This window comes from Chiloscyllium punctatum, chromosome 6 (assembly GCF_047496795.1).
Source record: "Chiloscyllium punctatum isolate Juve2018m chromosome 6, sChiPun1.3, whole genome shotgun sequence".
NCBI lineage: Eukaryota > Metazoa > Chordata > Chondrichthyes > Orectolobiformes > Hemiscylliidae > Chiloscyllium > Chiloscyllium punctatum.
The window spans coordinates 53,191,752-53,215,669 of NC_092744.1; the positions used below are offsets into that span (position 1 = coordinate 53,191,752).

Genomic DNA, 23,918 nt, shown 5'->3' on the forward strand with positions numbered 1-23,918 from the left:
TCCGAGAAACATACGTATGAATCAGGGCACATGGTAGTGTGTTGAAGTGGCAGGTAACTGAGCAGATAACTGCTACTTCAACATGCCACCATGTCTCCTGGCCAACATCTCTTTCTCAGGCTTGCTGCAGTGCTCCAGTGAGGCTCAGCACAAGCTGGGAGAATAGCATCTCATTTTCCACTTGGAAATTCTACAGTCTTGTGGACTCAGTATTGAGTTCAGCTTCTTTTGTTTCCAAACCATTATTCCTTGGACTATTCAATCAAGTCAGCGTTCCTTTAAAAGATAAAATTCATCTTCGTTAAAAGCTACTTTGATATTATGGTGCTGCCATGTGATTTTTCTCTTTTGTTTTGAGAGGTTGATGAATGAAGTAGCTTTTTCAATTTAACAATGAACCAAATCAAAAGAATACTCGAGACTGAGATTCTGGTCATTTATTTCCAACCACTGACACTTTATAAGCAGTAATTCAAGGACATTATTGCTGATTTTAGACATGGTATCAAATTGTAAGTGAATGAATGGAACCTCAGTTCTCTAAATTGTTGCTTTTCCAACACTCATTCTCAGGAAAACAATACCTTTAATGGCTAGATGCTGATTTTTATTTCCTAATGATGGTATATGAGGTCTTCAAATTCCATTCTACATCAACTTTATTCCTTTGCCCTCTTAAATCAGTTTAAATCTTTTGCAGAGAAAAGTGGACATCAATCCCAGTTGACCTTCCACAACTGTAATTCAACATAATTGGATTATTAGTATCATCCATTAGTAATGAGCTGGGTGCCATCTGGTAATTTTGTACTGATATGAATGAATGCAGGAATAAGTGTAAATGTTAACATGCATGTGGGGCCAGGTTGCTTTAGCGTTAATGTGTATGATATTTGATTTCAATATCTTTTGCAAGTTTCCATCATTTCTTTCTCAGTCAAGCATCGCATATTTTTGTCTTGAGTTGCAATCATCTGACCTTGCCTATCTGTGGACAATAATGAGCATAATTCAGACACCATCCTGACATGGAATGAAATTGTCTTTCCTTTAATATTGCTTAATCAAATCTATGTATACATACATCTTCCAGCAACTTCTATCCTACATGGATTACAGAAGGCAACTTTCTACCATCTTGAGGACAATTATGAATGGGCAATAAATGCTAGCCTAGCTATTGACATTTACAACCTGAGAAAGGATTTAAAAGGTAGTGCTGTATTTAAGAATTGGAAAAGCCAAATTCACCAGAATGAAACTAGGTTTCAAGATTATATTATGAGGAAGGGTTTCTTGTTTTAGAAGATTGGATGACGTACGTACAATGTTTAAAATGATTTAAGGGATATGTGAGATACTGACTCAGTGTTTCATCTGGAAAATCTAGAGCAATAGGTATTTGAGTCAAATCTGGAAAGATTATTTCATGCAGAGATTAGTGGAAATCTGGAGCTCACTGTGTTAAAGGTTGAGGACAGTGCCACACTTCCAGTTTCCAAGACTAAGATTGGTACATTTTTGTAAGAATAATAGGATCAGGAACAAAGATGTGTAAATAAAGTCAGAGATGTACAGCATGGAAACAGACGCTTTGGTCCAACCTGTCCATGCTGACCAGATATCCCAACCCAACCTAGTCCCACCTGCCAGCACCCGGCCCATATCCCTCCAAATCCTTCCTATTCATATACCCATCCAAATGCCTCTTAAATGTTGCAATTGTACCAGCCTCAATAATTAACCAAAATTGCAAATATACATGATCTAATTGATAGACTGAATAGATTTTCCTACATTATGTAAGCAAATATAGCAGCTGGTTTGAAAACAGTAAGTTCTCAAAATCATGAGGTGAATGTCTAGATTCTTTATTTCATTCATATTTGTTGAGAGATAAATGTTCATTAGGACATACTCTGCTCTGTTAATTGCAATGTGATACAATTTATTTTGTATTTGGTGACCATCACAAAATTAGCTATCATTAAGACTTGAAGCTTGTGGGTCCTATGCTATGAAAATCTAAGGGTGGTTGCTCAGAGAATAGCGTATTGTTTAGGGTGAAAATGCATCATGGTAATTTTCAAGCTATTATGTCTCCCATCTTAAATTTAGGGGGAGCCCCAAGTCTCTAAGCATATTCTCCTACCCTTTGTGAGTGCTTGCTCTGTGCCTAGCTGTACAATCCAAGTCTTCAATATTCATTGCATCTGCTGGTATCAATTGGTATCCCTTTCCCCTCTGCTTCAGAAGGTTTGGGTTTGAGTGCAAAAGAAGATCAAAACTGACATTCCAATGCAGTACTGAGGAAGTACTGTATGTTGTGGTTCTGTTCGCCGAGCTGGGAATTTGTCTTGCAAACGCTTCATCCCCTGTCTAGGTGACATCCTCAGTGCTTGTGAAGCGCTTCTGTGCTGTTTCCTCAGGCATTTATAGTGGCCTGTCTCTGCCGCTTCCGGTTGTCAGTTGCAGCTGTCCGCTGTAGTGGCCGGTATATTGGGTCCAGGTCGATGTGTTTGTTGATAGAGTCTGTGGATGAGTGCCATGCCTCTAGGAATTCCCTGGCTGTTCTCTGTTTGGCTTGCCCTATAATGGTAATGTTGTCCCAGTCGAATTCATGTTGCTTGTCATCTGTGTGTGTGGCTACTAAGGACTAGCCACACTACCATACATCAGGAGCATTTCTGAACTGACAGCCAGACTACTGCGACCACTAGGACTCATAACAGCACACAAACCAACAGCCACTCTCAGACAACAACTCACCAGAACGAAGGACCCGATACCCAACATGAGCAAAACCAATGTAGTGTACAAAATCCCATGCAAGGACTGCACAAAACACTACATCGGACAAACAGGAAGACAGCTAACGATCCGTATCCATGAACACCAACTAGTCACAAAACGACACGACCAGCTATCCTTAGTAGCCACACACACAGATGACAAGCAACATGAATTCGACTGGGACAACATTACCATTATAGGGCAAGCCAAACAGAGAACAGCCAGGGAATTCCTAGAGGCATGGCACTCATCCACAGACTCTATCAACAAACACATCGACCTGGACCCAATATACCGGCCACTACAGTGGACAGCTCGAACTGACAACCGGAAGCGGCAGAGACAGGCCACTATAAATGCCGGAGGAAACAGCACAGAAGCGCTTCACAGGAGGCTCCCAAGCACTGAGGATGTCACCTAGACAGGGGACGAAGCGTTTGCAAGACAAATTCCCAGCTCGGCGAACAGAACCACAACAACGAGCACCCGAGCTACAAATCTTCTACCAAACTTTGAAGTACTGTATTGTCAGAGCTACCGTCTTTCAGATGATACATTGAACAAAGGCTCTCTCTTCCTGCTTGGTAGATGTTGATGTTTTTGCAACATGATTTCGTAGATGACCTGTGGAGCTATCACTGAAGTCATGGCCAAAATGTAGCCATCAATTGGTATCATGAAAAACAGATGGCCTGGTCATTATTTAACTGCTGTTTGTGGAAGCTTATTGTGTATCTCCTCGAGTTAATATGGAGGAATATTCAGACTATGATTCATTAGGCTGCATTTGTTTTCTATGCAGTGAGTTAAATGGAGATATAATCCCCTCAAATGTAGATTTAATCATAATTGGTTTTAAGCTCAATATGATCAATTCTTTTTATTGGTAAGCTATTTCAAAATTGATTTGGAGATGCTGGTGTTGGACAGGGGTGTACAAAGTTAAAAATCACACAACACCAGATTATAACCCAACAGGTTTAATTGGAAGCACACTAGCTTTCGGAGCGCTGCTCCGTCATCTGGTGAGAGTGGATTATCACTTGACGAAGGAGTGGTGCTCTAAAAGCTATTGTGCTTTCAATTAAACCTGTTGGGCTATAACCTGGTGTTGTGTGATTTTTAACTTATTTCAAAATTGCAGTTGTATCATATGTAATTTGATTCTGTTCCACCTAAATACACTATGTGACTGATTTTAGCTTTTAGTCTTAGGATAAAATGTGTAGATATAGATCAGCTACTCATTATATACCTCAACCTTGTGGACATTTATGTCCTACCTCTGATCCAGAAGGTCTGCGTTCAAGTCCCACCTGTACCAGAAGTGTCTGAACACATCCGAACAGTTTGATGTAAAAATATCAACATCTCAACTTCATGTGGGTTGTCCAACTGGAAGCTGATCCATATTACTCAATTTTTGCCTCCAAAAAATAAAATCAGCCTAGTCATGTTTTAAAATATATAGTTATTTATTTTTGTCACCTAATTTTCTAGAAAATGGAGACTGGCGACCACATAGCAGCCTCCACAAATATGCAGATAACTCAATTGTTAATGATGTAATCGATGACATTCAGAGCACACCTTCAAGTAGGTTTGGAAGGCATACATCCACAAAAGTGACACCACGGACGTCATTGTTAAAATCAAAAGAAGGTAGGCTGTCAGTATTCAAATATTCAGATTTCCATTATTTTAAAGGTAATTTTATCACCTTTTGTGTTTGTTAAGTATCTTGTTCCTAAAATAATTCAATATGCTTCCAGGTTTGATGCCTCTCTTTGTTTAAATCCTGGCTTCCAACTTACAATGCTCAGCAATATAGCTTGTGTTGATGTCCTAGCTGTTGTTGAACTCATTTTCTCCATGAGGTCTGTCACCTCATTAATTCCATTCTAATACAGGTGATAATCTTTCAGTTTTTTTTATCGATCAGTGCTTGCTGACATTGTCAACTGTACTCTTTACTTGAGTATTTTTTCCTTCCAAAACCAACACTGTTGGATCACTTTTATGAACAAACCTCTCCTTAAACCCATGTTCTCACTGTCTATCTAACAGTAAGTAATTGAAAATTATTTTCAGCCAAACATTGGTTACCATGGCCCCTATATGATTTGCGTGGACCTCAGCCTTTGACAAGGTTCCACATGGAAGACCCACAGGATCCGAAGTTGGCTTGCAATGAGGAGGCAAATGTGGAGGCTTGTTCTTGTAATTGGAAGCCTGTGACCAGTGGTGTATCATACCATTTGCTGCAAATTTCTCAGCCAGAAATGTATGCAGTTCTAATCACTACAATATCAGAAGGATGTGATTGCACTGGAGAGAGTACAGAGGGGACTCACCAGGAAGTTGCCTGGGATGGAAAGTCTCAGTTATGAAGACAGACAAAGGCTGCATTTGTTTTCCTTGGAGCAGAGGAAGTGTGGGGTGAGGAGAGAATCTGTTTGAGATATACAAAATGGAATTAATATATTTGAGTGCTTATTGGTCAAAATAGACATAATAGGCTGAAGGGCCTGTTTCTATGCAGTAGTGGGCGGCACGGTGGCACAGTGGTTAGCACTGCTGCCTCACAGCGCCAGAGACCCGGGTTCAATTCCCGTCTCAGGTGACTGACTGTGTGGAGTTTGCACATTCTCCCCGTGTCTGCGTGGGTTTCCTCCGGGTGCTCCGGTTTCCTCCCACAGTCCAAAGATGTGCAGGTCAGGTGAATTGGCCATGCTAAATTGCCCGTAGTGTTAGGTAAGGGGTAGATGTAGGGGTATGGGTGGGTTGCGCTTCGGCGGGGCGGTGTGGACTTGTTGGGCCAAAGGGCCTGTTTCCACACTGTAAGTAATCTAATCTATGACTCTATGACACTGAGTTGCATATGCTTTAGATAAATGAGAGCCTGTAGACATCCTGTACTTGGATTTCCAGAAGGTATTCACCAAGTTGTCACGTAAAATGTTACTGTGCAAAGTAGAAGCATGTGCTAAAGGCGTTATCATAATGGCTTGAACAGGAGATTGGCTGGCTGGCTGGCTGGCAGGCACAAGACAAGCATAAATGTGACTTTAATTGGCAGGATGTACATACAACATCCTGCAGCTCTCTGTGCTGGAATTTAATATTTTAGAATTTCTGGTAATGACTTGGATGAGAGGAATAAATTCATGGTGGCAAAATTTGCATGTAAGACAAAGAAAGTAGATTGTGAAGAAGACATAAAGGATTTTGCAAACAAATCAGGAGAGTGAATGGACGAAACTATGGCAGATTAAGTACATCGAGGGAAAATGTACAATGGTTCATTATGCCCGGACGGATCAGAAAAACAGAGTGTTACCTAAATGGAGAATGGCTGTACAATTCAAAGGAATAGGGAGGCTCCAGTTATTCTAGTGCACAAATCACAAAAGATTAATATTGGAGGCACAGCAAGTAATCAAGAAGGCAAACAGAATATTAACCATTATAAGAGGATTTGAACATAAAAGTAAGGCATTGATGAATCCTGTAACTGGGAAGCTAATGGCATGTGGGCGGCAGGGTGGCACAGTGGTTAGCACTGCTGCCTCACAGCGCCAGAGACCCGGGTTCAATTCCCGCCTCAGGCGACTGGCTGTGTGGAGTTTGCACATTTTCCCCGTGTCTGCGTGGGTTTCCTCCGGGTGCTCCGGTTTCCTCCCACAGTCCAAAGATGTGCAGGTCAGGTGAATTGGCCATGCTAAATTGTCCGTAGTGTTAGGTCAGGGGTAAATGTAGGGTTATGGGTGGGTTGCGCTTCGGCGGGTCGGTGTGGACTTGTTGGGCCGAAGGGCCTGTTTCCACACTGTAAAGTAATCTAATCTAATCTATTGTGTGTAAGTATTCAATGTAAAGACTGAGATTTTTCTTATCTTACTTACTTTATTCAAGTAGTCACAGAATCTGCTTACAAATGGCCCAGCATCAAGGGGTCAAAGCGAGATTCAGCCAGGAACAAGTGGTTGATTTGGTTTGTGGAGTTTTGACAATTCATAGATGTTAAAGACTATCTGCCTGGCAACAGCTATCTGATTTGTTTCTGGGTAGCTGGACAGCTTGTGGGGGGGTAAATGATACTGCCAGAAGCATTTAGATTGCTGAAAGGTCTGTCTCTCCAGTAATATGAATAAAACCTGAAGTCAGCCAGTTTAATGTCTCTGACCAGTTGCAGTAAGCTGTTGATTTTAACTAATATGTTGAACCTTTATAATGCATAAAGGAGTTGCTCTCTGCTTCCAGTGAAGAAAAGAGGGAACATAAAGGAAAAAGATCAGAGAACCAGAGAATTTGGGAAACAAAAGAAACATTTAATCAAATCTTGAGGACTGGAACTAACGAAGTATATCCCTGGCAGTTTTGTTCTCCCTACAGTTCCAACGTCAGTTTGTTTATCTGTCTGTGTCTGTCTTTGTGTTGAGGCAGAGATCAAAGTTTAGAGGAAGTTGGAGTTTTAGCTAGTAGAATTATATGCCGATCCATCATAGTTTTTTTTAAATGCCTGGTTAAGAACAATCAATTGATTTTATTAAGTACAAAACCTGATTCACGCTTTCCTGGGTCTGTCTGATGGATACATTGGAAACTATGCATAGAACATAGAACATAGAAGAATACAGCTCAGTACAGGCCCTTCGGCCCTCGATGTTGCGCCGATCAAAGCACACCTAACCTACACTAACCCACTATCCTCCATATACCTATCCAATGCCCTCTTAAATACCCATAAAGAGGGAGAGTCCACCACTGCTACTGGCAGGGCATTCCATGAACTTACGACTCGCTGAGTGAAGAACCTACCCCTAACATCAGTCCTATATCTACCCCCCCTTAATTTAAAGCTATGCCCCCTTGTAATAGCTGACTCCATACGTGGAAAAAGGTTCTCACTGTCAACCCTATCTAACCCCCAATCATCTTGTACACCTCTATCAAGTCACCCCTAAACCTTCTTTTCTCCAATGCAAACAACCCCAAGTGCCTCAGCCTTTCCTCATAGGATCTTCCTACCATACCAGGCAACATCCTGGTAAACTTCCTCTGCACCCGTTCCAGTGCCTCCACATCCTTCCTATAGTATGGCGACCAAAACTGCACACAATATTCCAGATGCGGCCGCACCAGAGTCTTATACAACTGCAGCATGACCTCAGGACTCCGGAACTCAATTCCTCTACCAATAAAAGCCAGTACGCCATATGCCTTCTTCACTGCACTATTTACCTGGGTGGCAACTTTCAGAGATCTGTGTACGTGGACACCAAGATCCCTCTGCTCTTCCACACTACCAAGTATCCGACCATTAGCCCAGTACCCCATCTTTTTGTTACACTTACCAAAGTGAATCACCTCACACTTAGCTACATTGAACTCCATTTGCCACCTTTCTGCCCAGCTCTGCAGCTTCTCTATATCCCGCTGTAACCTGCCACATCCTTCCTCACTGTCTACAACTCCTCCGACTTTCATATCATCCGCAAACTTGCTCACCCAACCTTCTAACCCTTCCTCCAGGTCATTTATAAAAATGACAAACAGCAATGGTCCCAAAACAGATCCTTGCGGAACACCGCTAGTGACGGCACTCCCAAGATGAACCTTTGCCATCAACTACTACCCTCTGTCATCTCCCAGCCAGCCAATTCAATAAGGTTTGTGAGGCACGACCTGCCCTTCACAAAACCATGCTGACTATCCTTGATCACATTATTCTTATCCAGATGTGCATAAATCCTATCCCTTACAATTCTCTCTAAGACTTTGCCCACAACAGAAGTGAGACTCACTGGCCTATAGTTACTAGGATTATCCCTACTCCCCTTCTTGAACAAGGGAACCACGTTTGCTAGCCTCCAATCCTCTGGCACTACTCCTGTAGACAAAGAGGACACAAAAATCAAGGCCAATGGCTCTGCAATCTCCTCCCTTGCTTCCCAGAGAATCCTAGGATAAATGCCATCAGGCCCAGGGGACTTATCTATTTTCACCCTTGCCAGAATTTCCAACACCTCTTCTCTACATATCTCAAAGCCATCCATTCTACTTATTCGTGCCTCAGTATTCATATCGACAACAATGTCCTGTTCCTGAGTGAATACTGACGAAAAGTATTCATTCAGTGCCTCCCCAATCTCTTCAGCTTCCACCCGCAACTTCCCATTACTATCCTTGATTGGACCTATTCCTACCCTAGTCATTCTTTTATTCCTAACATACCTATAGAAAGCCTTAGGGTTTTCCCTAATCCTACCAACTAAGGACCTTTCATGTCCCCTCCTTGCTCTCTCTTCAGGTCCTTCCGGGCTACCTTATAACTCTCATTCGCCCCTATTGAACCTTCACGCCTCATCTTTACGAAGGCCGCCCTCTTCCATTTAACAAGGGATTCCAATTCCTTATTAAACCACGGCTCCCTCACACGACCCTTTCCTCCCTGCCTGATAGGTACGTACTTATCAAGGACACTCAATAGTTGCTCCTTGAACAAGTTCCACATATCAATTACGCTCTTGCCTTGGAATCTACTTTTCCAATCCACACATCCTAAGTCATGCCTCACCGCATCATAATTTCCCTGCCCCCAGCTATAACTCTTGCCCTGTAGTACACACTTATCCCTCTCCATCACTAGAGTAAAAATCACCGAATTGTGGTCACTGTCCCCAAAGTGCTCACCTACCTCTAGTTCTAATACCTGGCCTGGTTCGTTACCCAGAACCAAATCCAGTATGGCCTCACCTCTTGTTGGCTTATCTACGTATTGTGTCAGGAAACTCTCCTGCACACATTGGACAAACACTGACCCATCAAACGAACTTGAGCTATAGCTTTCCCAATCAATATCAGGAAAGTTAAAGTCCCCCATAACAACCACCCTATTACTGTCACTCTTCTCCTGAATCATCTTCGCAATCCTTTCTTCAACGATTCTAGGACTATTAGGAGGCCTGTAAAAGACTCCTAACAGGGTGACCTCACCTCTCCTATTCCTAACCTCAACCCAAACTACCTCAGATGGCAAATCTTCGTCCATCTTCCTTTCCACCGCTGTAATACTATCTTTGACAAGCAAAGCCACACCCCCCCCCCTCTCTTACCCCCACCTCTGACCCTACTAAAACATTTAAACCCTGGAACCTGCAACAGCCAATCCTGTCCCTGATCTAGCCATGTCTCCGTCATAGCCACAACATCGAAGTCCCAGGTACCAACCCACGCTGCAAGTTCACCTACCTTATTTCGTATACTTCTGGCATTAAAGTATACACACTTCAAGCCACTCTTCTGTTTACAGGCACCCTCCTTTAAGATTGATGCCATATTCCTAACCTCCCTACACTCCAGGTCCTGCACCCTAAAGCTATAGTCTGGGTTCCCATGCCCCTGCAGAGTTAGTTTAAACCCCCCCCAAGAGCACTAGTAAACCTCCCCCCAAGGATACTGGTGCCCCTCAGGTTCAGGTGCAGACCATCCTGTTTATAGAGGTCCCACCTTCCCCAGAAAGAACCCCAGTTATCCAAGTACCGAAATCCCTCCCTCCTGCACCATCCCTGTAGCCACGCATTTAACTGTTCTCTCTCCCTATTCCTCGACTCTCTATCACGTGGCACGGGTAACAAACCAGAGACAACAATTCTGTTTGTTCTCACTCTGAGCTTCCAACCTAGCTCCCTAAAAGCCTGTCTAACATCCTCAGCACTCCTCCTACCTATGTCATTGGTGCCAATATGGACCACGACTTCAGGCTGCTCCCCCTCCCCCTTAAGGACCCGGAAAACATGATCAGAGACATCACGTACTCTTGCACCTGGGAGGCAACATACCAAACGTGAGTCTCTCTCATTCCCACAAAACCGCCTATCTGTGCCCCGAACTATCGAGTCCCCAATTATTATTGCTCTGCTCTTCTCCAACCTTCCCTTCTGAGTAGCGGGGACAGGCTCCGTGCCAAAGGCCTGAGCCCCGTCACTTACCCCTGGTAAGTCGTCCCCCCCACAAGTATCCAAAACAGTATACTTGTTCTTGAGGGGAACGGCCGCAGGGGGTCCCTGCACTGGCTGCTTCCTCCCAGTCCCCCTCACTGTCACTTTAAAAGCTGCACGCTTTTAAAGGGGAAACAAACCTACCCAGGTAAGCTTGCGCTCTACCTGCTTCCGGGTCTCAGCTGCCTCTCTGGTTTAAACTTTTGTGAGGACTCTTGAAATCGTGAGGCTTCATTTCCAGTGCACTACCCAGTGATGCATGGTGTCGTATTTCTGATGCAGATGGGACAAGAACCCAAACCTTCTGGCCCAGAGGCAGGATCGATACCTCTGTGTTACAGGAGCTCAGTGGCATGTCTGCAGGCATGCAAGGAACATACAAATTTAGGGTGTAATTACAACAGACAATTACGAAATTAAATGTCATGTTTACTAAAGGAACTGCAGAGCTGAAAATGTGTTGCTGGAAAAGCGCAGCGGGTCAGGCAGCATCCAAGGAGCAGGAGAATCGACGTTTTGGCCATGAGCCCTTCTTCAGGAATCATGCCCAAAATGTTGATTCTCCTGCTCCTTGGATGCTGCCTGACCTGCTGCGCTTTTCCAGCAACACATTTTCAGCTCTGATCTCCAGCATCTGCAGACCTCACTTCCTCCTAAAGGAACTGCAGTACAAGTACAAGAATGGCTGGGTGAGTGTGTGGTTAGGAGATATGTGTTGGTGAGTGAATGGCAAAAAATGACAAGCAAGTAGTGTTACTTTTTGATGGGGAATTTAGGGTTGCGGCTGTTCAACAATGAGCTCCACTTGCTGCTTTTTAACTACCTTTATTCCAGTTGGTTGGCACCTTACAAAAGAAGTGGGATGACCTGAGTGTTAATTACTTACAACCTGTCTTGAAGAGTTCCAAAATCCAAATTCATGACCAATTATGTGGCCCTCTCCAATTATTTTTGTGTGTACCTCGTTCCCCAACCAAAACAGCACAAATTTTCTGGATTCCTTAGGTTGCCATGGGGCACTTCTCTTCAACCAGAGACTGGCTTTCCTCCGATATCCACTTGGTGGCTCACAGAAAGGAAGCATACTTCTCTTTGCTAACTGCACTGTTTGTAGTCTTGATTCTCTAAGGGCTCTCTTGCTTGTGCTCATTCTCTTGCTCTCTTACTCACTCTCTTTCTTTCTCTCTCTCTCTCTCTCTCTCTCTCTCTCTCTCTCTCTCTCTCTCTCTCTCTGAGCATGGCTTGCCATTCTCAACCATATGCAGTGTGCTGAGATACATTGTTGAGCAGAATTCTGAATGGATCACATAACCTTTCATTAAATCCATTTTGTTGTGAAAAAACAACAATCCCACATTATTATTATTATTATTATTATTATTATTATTATTTAAACTCTTACATTCATAACAACTATAAGTTTTCCAATGTTCAGGCTTGAAAGTTTGGGAAAAAACCTTGAAATAATAAGTTGAAGTTATTTGTATGCTGGTTCACTTAGAAGACAATGGATGTGGAAATGTGATGGAAGATCATCTATCAAAAGATTAGTTAGATGGCAGGATGAATTTAACAGGATTAAGTTTATTATCTCAGTAAGGCTTTGTAGGTGCAGTCATATTTTAAGCATACTAAAATGTACAGCCTTCTGCAACTTGTTCAATTCAGAACAGAATTAAAACGAAACATTTGAATCCAGTAGTAATAGCTTTCTAAATTAAAACAAAAATGAGTTTATGCAGTATGTTATCACATTCTGAGGATATTACAACGGATTCATGTTAAAATGTTATTACGTAGGCAGACAGGACAGACAATTTGTGCATAAAATTAAAGAAAGAAGAAAATGAATGACTGAAAGTTAAATCAGCTTTTGCTAGTCTTGACTGAAAGAGAAATATTGGCTTGGACACTAGGAGAGCTCACTTTCCTGACATATGAGCTGATAATGCTACCAAATGAACTATGCTAACTTGTTTCAGTAAAAGCAAATGTTTTATAGAAATAACGTATCTGGTTTCTTTGCATTTATTTTAATGTTTGCTATGAGAAACCTGTAAAATGATGAAATCGATATGTTAATGTGTATTTGTAAGTCAATTGCATCCAATATTTAATAGGATACGAGATTAGGCTTAGTTGATCAGAACTATCAAATAATAAAAACAAATATTTCACGATGAGCTCACATTATACAGCAAAACGTAATGACAAAAAGGAACAAAATTAACCCGAGAATTTGAGATGGGTGTTGGTGTTTACGCTTGTGCAGAGTTAGTACTGATTGCACCAGAGTACAAAGTTGGCATTTTACATATTTGTGTTCTTCAGACTTCTACTCAGTTACCTTAATTGTTGAGAACTATGGGAGGTTACAGCTGTGGTAACTTGGCAATTATTCTTTTGGTGTTGTATGTGTGAGATTATAATAGATGTAATGTTTTTCTTTGTGGGATAACATGAAGGAGATTTGCTGCCTCGGTTCTCACCTGCTAAATTATTGACCTTACTTGTTTCCCTTTGGGAAGGAATTCAGCGATGACAAGTTATTTTCCCAAAGGAAGAACGTGTATTATCCCAAGGCTGCTTCTGAAGATGTACTTGCAGCAGACTTCAGAAATTTATTGATAAAGGTTTAAAAACAGATAAATGGTCTTCTACTTGATAAATGGCACAAGGAGATTCTAGAGAAAAAGAGGGATTCTCACTCTCAAATAGGAAAATAAAATTAGAATGGACAACAGAGTGTTACCTAATATGCATAAAAATGAATAAATGAATAATTAGATTATTTAGATCACAGGAGAAAAAACAAGTAGTTTAATGCATCATCCTGTTGAATGCTAAGATTAGATGAGATTACTGGAAACAGGCCCTTCGGCCCAACAAGTCTACACCGACCCTCCGAAGAGCAACCCACCCAGACCCATTCCCCTACATTTACCCCTTCACCTAATACTATGGGCAATGTAGCTTGGCCAATTCACCTAACCTGCAGAATATTTGGACTGTGGGAGGAAACCAGAGCACCCAGAGGAAACCCACGCAGACACGGGGAGAATGTGCAAACTCCACCCAGACAGTCGCCTGAGGTGGCAATTGAACCTGGGTCTCTGCTGTGCCACCGTGCCGCCCCTAACATCAAATTGTTCTGAGAGTTAGTAAATTAAGAAAAGGGATACTAATTAGAAGGGAGATTGATTGTATCCCTCTCTCTGAGCCAGGAGGCCAGGTTTAAGTCTCACTTGTTCTAGAGGTGTGTAATAACATAGTCATAGAGTTCCTCAGCACAGAATAAGCCCTTTGTCCCATTGAGTCTGCACCAGTGAAAAGCAACCACTTAGATACTCTAATCCCATTTTCCAGCATTTGGCCCATAGCGTGGTATGCCTTGACATCACAAGTACATATCTAAATATTTCTTACATGTGATGAGGGTTTCTGCGTCTACCAACCTTACAGACAATGAGTTCCAGATTCCCACCCCTCTCTGAGTGAACATGACTTTCCTCACATCCCCTCTAAATCTCCTGACCCATACCTTAAATCTATGCCTTTGGTCATTGATCCCTCTAAAAAGAGGAAAAGTTCCTTCCTGTCTCCCCTGTGTTGCCTGAAACATCTCTGAACAAGTTGATTGGAAACATTTAGAAAGAGGAGTAACTTAGAGGAGAGTAGGAAAGACAAGAAATAGAGAAAAGGAAACAACAAGGAAATAACAATGTCTGTGGTAGGACTATTATAGAAAGTAGCATGTATAACTGGCTTATACTCCAGCCTATGTGACTATTATGTTAAATAAAACTGTCGTGTTTGTGTGATGTAACTGAAATTTCTATGTTTTATATTTCTATATTTTAGGAGCTCTGGGTTGCTCTGGGAGAGTAATGAATCCCTCTTCAGTAAAATCATTACATATTGCATCACAAATTGCAACAAAATCTTTGTATTCATGGAAAAGACATAATAGTCTTCATCTAAACTCTGCTGCTCCACACCCACTGACTAGAGCTGCAGTTGAAATTTCTGAAGTTGAAAGCATTGATCAAGGCGAACCCTGTTTTGAAGATGATGCTGATGAACAAACTTTAATTGAATTGGAGATGGAGATGATGCAGACTCAAAAAGGTATAAAATTCTTCAAAGAAAGAATGCCATACTGTAATTCTTTTCAAATACGAGTTTGTGCTCTATAGTTTCACGAGCAGCTTGAAATGAAATTAAGTAGTTTCCAATTATCTGACAGCAGAATTTTCAGACTAATGAGATATAAAAAAAGATTATCATCCCAGTAATGATATTGGTATGTCATCTTAAATATTGTGCTCATGTTTCAAGCTTCATGTGTGACATGAAGCCACAACCTATTTATCTGAAGCAAACATGCTACCAACTGACATTGATCATTTTTATTCCTCATCTTTGCTTCTTTTTTGGGAAGTGGTGTTGCAGTACTCCAGTCGTCTGGCAGCATCAGTGCATCTAAGGGCAAATGGAAGGTTGTGACCAGAGTCTCTTAATATTTTTGCCTTTACTTCATGCAGTAACCTAGAGTACGTCCTATTGTGATACTTTGTGGACTGTTTCGTTTAAGGTGACTGTTCATTTTTATCCTATTTGTCACAGACAAGAAGAGGTGAATTAAATTATTTTTACTGTTCTGTTTTGGTCATTTTTAATTGATTTTCTTATTTTCTTTTCCCTTTTAAAAATAAGCAGTAGCATCTTTCCTGTTTGCACAGTCCAATTAAACAAGGACCCACAGCAAATTCCTGAGAGTAAAATCAATGCAGAATTTATTAACTCATTCAAAAACAGGGGAAATAGAATGCAACCCGCATTCTCACACTCTCACAAAGCTGCGTACATGGAAAAAGTATGTTATAAATTAGCAATTAGTTAAAATCAAATGTTTTGGTCCTAGTTCATCTGAATTAAAATCCAGAATCCACTGTGTATTGGAGGTCCTTTCAGTTGGCTCTGCATAACTATCCTTTTCACAGGAGCTCCAATGTAGTCACAGTGTATCTGAGGGTGCAGTCGTTGCAAGGTTGTAAGTGTTCCCTTTGGTGAAATACAGTATTCATTCTAGAAATCAGAGTTTTAAGAGAGTTTGAGATCAAAGGTAGGTGTTAGCTTAGTCTGGAGCTGTTTATGGTTCGTCTTCTTCTGATTTAGAAGCTGACTAATGAAAGGAGTCAAAGCAGTATTACTAAAAACTGTTTAAAATCCAGCAGTTTTAATGATGTGACTGAGATTTCAGGTTCAGACATTCAGCTAATGAGATGGATTTGATGTACCCTCGTCAAAAACTATTATGTTTTGTAGCAGATAACTGTGCAGTAATTGGCACCAAGTCAAGCCTAACAGGTCTTGTTGGCTTTCTGTTAAACTAAAAATGGCTGTAGTGTTGTAATAACCAGGAATTTCTAGAAGTAGCCACTTTAACTATTCTGTATTCAATATCAGCCGTTTTAAAATCCCAGCATAAATCTTTTTTTAAAATTTAAAATAAGTGATCAAGTTTACTTTAAAAACAAACCCACAATTACGATCTCTCACTTCCTGTCCTCACAGCTGACTCCTTTTCTACCTCATTTTTACTTTCAAGTAAGAGAGCTGCGAAGTACTCACTTCGTACCTCATCCATGTCTCCTTTATCTTTAAGAAGCTGTTTCCACAAGAGAGAATATCATTTCCGCTTGCACCCTGTTAAGATGTTTCAGGATCTTAGATGTCAGTCTTAGTTTTTAAAAACTCAGTGGATAAGCCCCTGGCCTGTCTAACCTTTCAGTCTTAGACAACCTACAAATTCCAGTTAATAGTCAAGTAAACCTTCTTTGAACTGTTCTCAATGTGTTTACATCCTTCCTTAAATAAAGTGACCAGTACTATACACAGTACTACAGACTTTACCTCACTATGCCCTGTACAACTGAAACACAGATTTTCTTTTATATTCAGTTTCCCTCATGATGAATAATAAAATTCTACTAGCTTTTGAAAGACCCTTTATTTGGTGTAAATGTTCTGTGGAGAAAGTGAGGACTGCAGATGCTGGAGATCAGAGCTGAAAATGTGTTGCTGGAAAAGCGCAGCAGGTCAGGCAGCATCCAAGGAGCAGGAGAATCGACGTTTCGGGCATGAGCCCTTCTTCAGGAATGAGTAAAGTGTGTCCAAGCTAAGATAAAATGTAGGGAGGAGGGACTTGGGGGAGAGGCGTTGGAAATGCGATAGGTGAAAGGAGGTCAAGGCGAGGGCCGGAGTGGGGGTGGGGGCAGAGAGGTCAGGAAGAAGATTGCAAGTTAGGAAGGCGGTGCTGACTGAAACAAGGTGGGGGGAGGGGAAATGAGGAAACTGGAGAAATCTGAGTTCAACCCTTGTGGTTGGAGGGTTCCTAGGCGGAAGATGATGCGCTCTTCCTCCAACTGTCGTGTTGCTATGGTCTGGCGATGGAGGAGTTCAAGGATCTGCATGTCCTTGGTGGAGTGGGAGGGAGAGTTGAAGTGTTGAGCCACGGGGTGGTTGGGTTGGTTGGTCCAGGTGTCCCAGAGGTGTTCTCTGAAAAGTTCCGCAAGTAGGCGGCCTGTCTCCCCAATGTAGAGGAGGCCACATCGAGTGCAGTGGATGCAATAAATGATGTGTGTGGAGGTGCAGGTGAATTTGTGGCGGATATGGAAGTATCCCTTGGGGCCTTGGACGGAAGTAAGGGGGGGAGGTGTGGGTGCAAGTTTTGAATTTCTTGCAGTTGCAGGGGAAGGTGCCAGGATTGGAGGTTGGGTTGGTGGGGGTGTGTAGACCTGACGAGGGAGTCACGGAGGGAGTGGTCTTTTTAGAACGCTGATAGGGGAGGGGAGGGAAATATGTCCCTGGTGGTGGAGGTGGCGGAAATGACGACAGATGATACGATGTATATGGAGGTTGATGGGGTGGTAGGTGAGGATCAGTGGGGTTCTGTCCTGGTGGTGATTAGAGGGGCGGAGGAATGAGAAGTGGAGGAGATGCAGTGGAGGGCATCATCGATCACGAACCTTCCTATAACAGGGCAATAGAACTGCACACAGTACTGCCAAAGAGGCATCTCCAATGTTCTGTTCAAATTCAACATGATATCCCGACTACTATATTTAAAGGTCTGAGTATAAAAGCAAGCATGATAAACACCTTCTTAACGATTTTTCTACGTGTGACACAAATTTCAAAGAATTATGTACCTGAACCCTTAGGTCTCTGTTCTATTACACTACTCAGTTCGCTACCATTAATTGTATAAGTACTGCCCTTGCTGTTTTACCAAAATGCAATGCCTCACATTTATCCAAATTAAACTCATCTGAACTCATCAGCCGATTGATCCAATTGATCAAGATTTCTTTGTAACTTTAGGTAATCTTCTTCACTGCCTATTGTACCATCAATTTTCTGCAAACTTACTAACTATGCTTCCTATATTTTCATCCAAATCATTTATATAAATGACAAACAAAAGTGGACCCAGCACCTGTGGAACACCACTTGTCACAGGCTGACTAACAACCCTTCACTACCACTCTGACTCCTACAGTGAAGTCAATTTTGTATCCAATTGGAAAGCTCACCCTGAATCTCACATGATCTAACTTTACTAATTGGTCTACCATGCTGAACCTTCTTAAAGGCTTTACTGAAGTCCAGATAAACAACATCTACCATTCTGCCTTCATCAGTCTTCTTGGTTCCTTCCTCAAAAATCTCAATCAAGTTTGTGAACATGATTTCCCTTGCACAGAACCATGCTGACTATTCCTAATCATTCCTTGCCTTTCCAAATCCATGTAAATCATATCTTCCAGAATCGCCTTCAACAGCTTACCTACCACCGATGTCAAACTCACAGGTGTCTACAGTCCCCAGACTTCTCCTTGCAGCCTTTCTTAAATAAAGACCTCACCCGTGGTTATAGCTGATACAAATGTTTTCACTGGCGCTGTGCAATTTCCTCCCTAACTTCCCACAATGTTCTGAGATACACTTGATCAAGTGCCATGGATTTAACCACCTTCATGTTTTCTAAAACCTCCAGTACTACTACTTCTGTAATGTGAACTGTTTTCAAAACATCAATATTTATTTCCCCAAATTCTCTAGCCTCCATTATTTTACTAGCAATATACACATACAACATCTCCCCTCTTTCCTAAAGGAGATTTAACTATATATATAAAACAAGCAAGGCTTTGAAGCACTATCATTTTGAGGTAATTTGCTGTTAAATCCAGACTTTGCCTGGATGTGCCACTGGTTTCCACAGTAATCAGTGATGTCATCTGTCATTGTTGTTTGTGTTATCACAAATTTTGTTTAGGTATTTTCTAATCAACCTGTTCAGATATGCTATCATACACACCTGGAGTAGGTAGGACTTGAATCCATGTTTCCTGGATCAGAGACAGAGCCATTACCATTGTACTACAGGAGCTCCTAGAGATGTTCAATGTAATGATGGAATCTAGCTGTGATCACTTCTGGACAGAATGACAAGGATTGCAATTGCTGCTTCAGGATTTTTTTCTTTTGACATGGACAGCTAGGATTTGTTCCAGATTAGCCATCGACTGATCTTATTCCTCAAGTTGTTTTATGTGGTTTGACTCACCTTAGCATTTGCTCTTTTGATCCTCAAGTGCTCATTTCCAAGCTTCTTGCTTTACATTCTCGATTCTTCTAGTTTGATCCAAGTTTTAGCCTTCTGTTGGTCCTGTAAATTTTCTCCATCATAACCTGTTTGTAAAGCCATCAGCTGTGATTTTTTTTTGTTTTCTTTGAAGCCAGAACATCTTTCACTTGCTGCTTTGGTAAATGTTTGTCTTCCCCTACGTGTCGCTCAAGTTCGTTCACTAGTAGACATTTCTTTCTGACAAGGCTACCTCATGCAGCTCTTGTGTGTGCTGTGATCTCCACCTGTTTTTGCTGGTCTGACATGTTCTCCAGTATTGCTTTGAGCTCATTTTGATAATTCTGTAGCTGCTCCTGCTGAGTCTGAAACGCTGCAATTAAGAAACCTATTGAAGGCTGTCTCATGCACTTTAGGGTTCAATTCCCGCCTCAGGCAACTGACTGTGTGGAGTTTGCACATTCTCCCCGTGTCTGCGTGGGTTTCCTCCGGGTGCTCCGGTTTCCTCCCACAGTCCAAAGATGTGCAGGTCAGGGTGGATTGACCATGCTAAATTGCCCATAGTGTTAGGTAAGGGGTAAATGTAGGGGTATGGGTGGGTTGCGCTTCGGCGGGTCGGTGTGGACTTGTTGGGCCGAAGGGCCTGTTTCCACACTGTAAGTAATCTAATCTAATCTAATCTTAATGCATAGACCAGCTGTTTCACCAGTAGATTAACTTATTCACAAGCTGTTCAGTCATGATAGGCTTCATCAGCATGATATTTTCCATGGCTTCACCATATCATTGATTTTGCTCTAATGATCAATTACTCATCAGGGACTGAATAACACTGTGGGTTTGATTATTTAAAACAGTCAGATACATAATAAATTATGAAGCAGATTTTACAGCATACCAACTGATTTCAATCTGGGTGCATGCTTGCAAACCCTTGGTAACTGTTCGATAGAGTTGCAATAGTGTACACACAGATGTTCTTAAAAGGCAAGATACATGAACAGAGTCTCCCATCCTTGATGAGCTCCTTGCAACCATGGTTCTCAGTGAGGTTCTGCCTCAAGTACCTGGATCATAGAATGTCTTGACAGTACTGAAGAAGTTGTACATGTTACTAGCAGCTGTGAGCTGTGGATCTCCTGTGCTCTTTCTACACACAGATTTGTTCTTTACCTTACAGATTTTTCTGTAAGGTAACTTCAGCTATTTGTAGGACTGTTGTTATTTTCTTGAGCCTTAGTGCAGTTTCTGGTCAATGAAAGGTTTATGCTAGAGTTTGATCAGGTTTTTACCTCTTGTTACGACATGGCGGTGAACCCTTCTGCTAATTAAACCAACACCCAGAAAAGCTCACCTTACCTCATAATCTGTTAAAGTATGAGTGACAGAGAACTACCCAAATTCCTCTATTTAAAAAAAAATAACAATTTTATTATTTAACTCCAAAAGTGAACATTAAACAACAACTATTTACAACTTTAAGCCTCCTTTCTCTTAAAGATTTGTCATCTAGATCCAACTCTATAACAATATACTGATCCAATAAAATCCCCAATTAAATTTACAGCAACTCAATTTTTTTCAAAACCAGACAACGGGGTTGATTTTTCTCTGTTTGTAGATCTTCCTGGGTCATCTTCAGTCTTCTGTTGCCAAGATGTTTCATATGAAAACAGCACCTTTAATAGAGAGTGTTTTTGAATAGCAGTCTTTCGATGGCAGAAGGTGCTCTTTCTCTGCCTAACTGTCCAAAATGCCCGCTTTTTATACCCCAAACATTAGATCATCTCAATTGTTCAACGTTGTCAAAATAATAAAATTCAAATTAGATTGGGTTTTAGTATCTTGGGGCATAATTTAAACTGATTGGTCGAATTCAAACTGCTGTGAAAACAACTAATGTATCTAGGTTACAGCCTAAATATTACATCTTCAAATTGTACAGTACACCTTGTGCCTGCTAGTTGGTCACATGACCAGTGCTTGCCAGTTTTTCAGCTTTCACTCTCTCTTAAAGGTACAGTGCATGCCTTCAACATCATAACACTCTTGATCATTTTTGTCAAGCCAGTCTCGATCTTTCTTGGTATAGAGGCCAAGGACCTCTTTGCTGGTTCTTGTAGTGATTGACGTTAGAGCGGAGCTGTTACTATGGTTCCACTTTGACTCCTGGTGTCTGTGGTGGAAAAGTTGACAGTGACGCACAACCAGAGAATCACCAACTTGATGGGATTTTTGAGGAATTTGTTGCTAATTTTCTGCTACTTCTAGTTGGCCTCTCCTGCACATTGACGTTGTATTTCACTGAGGGTGGCAATATCAAGGTGCCCGAATTTGTGAGCTGTGAGAGCAGAGTGGCACTCAGTTGGGACTATATTGCTAGGCTGGGGTTGTTCACAAGGCTGCGTTTCAGGGTCTCAGCATTAATGATAATGAGTGTTTTTAAAATGGGTGACTGTTACAGTCTGGCTACCCCACATTTTCATCAGAACAAGATTTTCATCCAATGGCAGTTTCTGAGATAATTGAGGGCTAGGATCTATTGTGAGATATTAGGATAGCCTGTGCATGCAGATACACATGTATTTGTGACTTGTGGCCAAGAAAAGGCAACTGATTAAGAAATCACAACAGACACAGCATTTACAGAGCATCAGCATGGAAACAGACTCCCTTCAGTCCAACCAGTGCATGCTGACTATAATTCCAAACTAAACTAGTTCCATCTGCCTTAGCTTGGCCCATATCCCTCCAAACATTTCTTATTCATGTACTTATATTTATCTACTGCTTCCAGAGATATGTGCCACTTAACCCTGCAAGGAAGAGGGAAGAATATTAGTGTTATAATGGTATGTGTTTGGATGATGTATGTAGTTTAATATGTAGAAGCAGGTTGTGAAACTAGAAGCATTATTGAGTGTCTGAGGTAGAGCCTCTGAATTTTAGGCAAGAGCCATGGTCGCTGATGGTGGAGTGGTGAGCACATAGTACATTTAGGAGCTAGAAAGCTTGACAAGTAGGAGATCTCATTTGCAGATGCATTCGCTGACATTGACACTACATACGAGATCATTACACCGAGCTTTTCCTACTGCATTTCACTTCTCAGTGTGCAAACAAATAAAAAAAACAATTAAGGAATCTTCTTTTCAGATATTTTTCATCTGTTCTTAGGTGCCCTTCATATACTTTTCAGGTAACTGCCCTGCATTATTTTTAAGTTGCTATTTAGTACAAGGTCAACAGGAAAACTGAAATTAAATTCTCCTTTTGTCTCCTTAAACGAAACAAGAAGCATATAGGAAGGATATTATTAAACTGGAGAGGGTTCAGAACAGATTTATAGGATGCTGTCAGGAGTGGAGGGTTTGAGTTATAAAAATAGGCTGGGAAATGTCTCACTGGGGCACAGGTGGTTGGGAGATGAAGTTTTAGAGGTTTACTGAAGCATGAGGGACTGAGATAATGTGAATAGCAAAGGTCTTTCCCCAGGGTGTTATTCTTTTACGGGTTTGCAAGTGGTATACACAAGAGCCCAGGCAAACACACAGGAACATCCAGAAGTCAGTGTGTGTGTGTGCCAGAGAGTGGAAACTGATGGGTTAAACTCTCTAGTGATCATTAATATAACACTGCTGAAACTGAGGTTATGGAACTCCAGTTTGCTGTGAAGTTAAAGGAAAAAGTAGTTTAGTTTGCATTTTGTTTCAGGTGTCTTGGGGAGAGGAGATACCAACTGAAGAAAAGCATTTTGTGAATGTGGAAAAATTGGCTAGAAGAAATGTTTGGAGCTGAGCCAATTTGAGCAAGAAGCCTTAGTATGGAGATGTTGGTGAATCTTTGCTGAGGTTTTGGTGTTTGTAAGGATATATTGAGAGTTTTAATCTTTTTGCTTGTGTTTGTTCTGAAATCCTTCTAACTTTTTTATCTAGTGTATTGTAGTTTATGTTATTTTCCCTTGTCTAATAAATGTTGTGTTTTCTTTGTTAAACGTACATTTGCAGATTCTTGTGATTGTATCCAGTACGTGACCTCCAATAGTTTTAAAAACATAATGTTATGGCCATAGAAACATAAATATAATAAGCCATTCAGCCCTTTGAGCCTGTTGTTCCATTCAATATGATCATGGCTGATCATCCAGCTCATCCACCTTGTTCCCTTTCTCTCCATATCCTTTGATCTTTTTAACCATTAGAAATATATCTGAATATATCTATCAAGCCAGGTTTCAATCATGGATCTATCTGATTTGTTCAAGCCTAACTTAGATTGTAACAGTTTTGCAACTTAATCTTCTGGGCAATTTTGTACAGGAACCACATGTTAATAGGCCCTTGTTACTGTCCTACATCTCCTTTTCAAATGTGGGCCATACAATTACCTGTGTACACCCTGCATCATTGGAAATCTTGTTAGTTTGTCAGGGACACTGTTCGTGGCTAAAGTGGAAGCATAAAGAGTGTTTT

The 23,918-nt window shown here is 41.4% G+C and overlaps 1 protein-coding gene across 4 annotated transcripts in view; it reads left to right on the forward strand.

Annotated features, from left to right (window-relative positions):
- zbbx (zinc finger, B-box domain containing) overlaps positions 1-23,918 on the forward strand; it is a 105,338-nt gene that overhangs the window by 79,195 nt on the left and 2,225 nt on the right. For 3 of the 4 annotated variants that reach the window (XM_072572682.1, XM_072572684.1, XM_072572683.1), the window contains 2 exons: positions 4,294-4,455; positions 14,655-14,921. In XM_072572682.1, coding sequence (XP_072428783.1) covers positions 4,294-4,455; positions 14,655-14,921 — 429 coding nt within the window. The remainder of the gene's footprint in view (positions 1-4,293; positions 4,456-14,654; positions 14,922-23,918) is intronic. The other variant, XM_072572685.1, reaches the window with a different exon arrangement.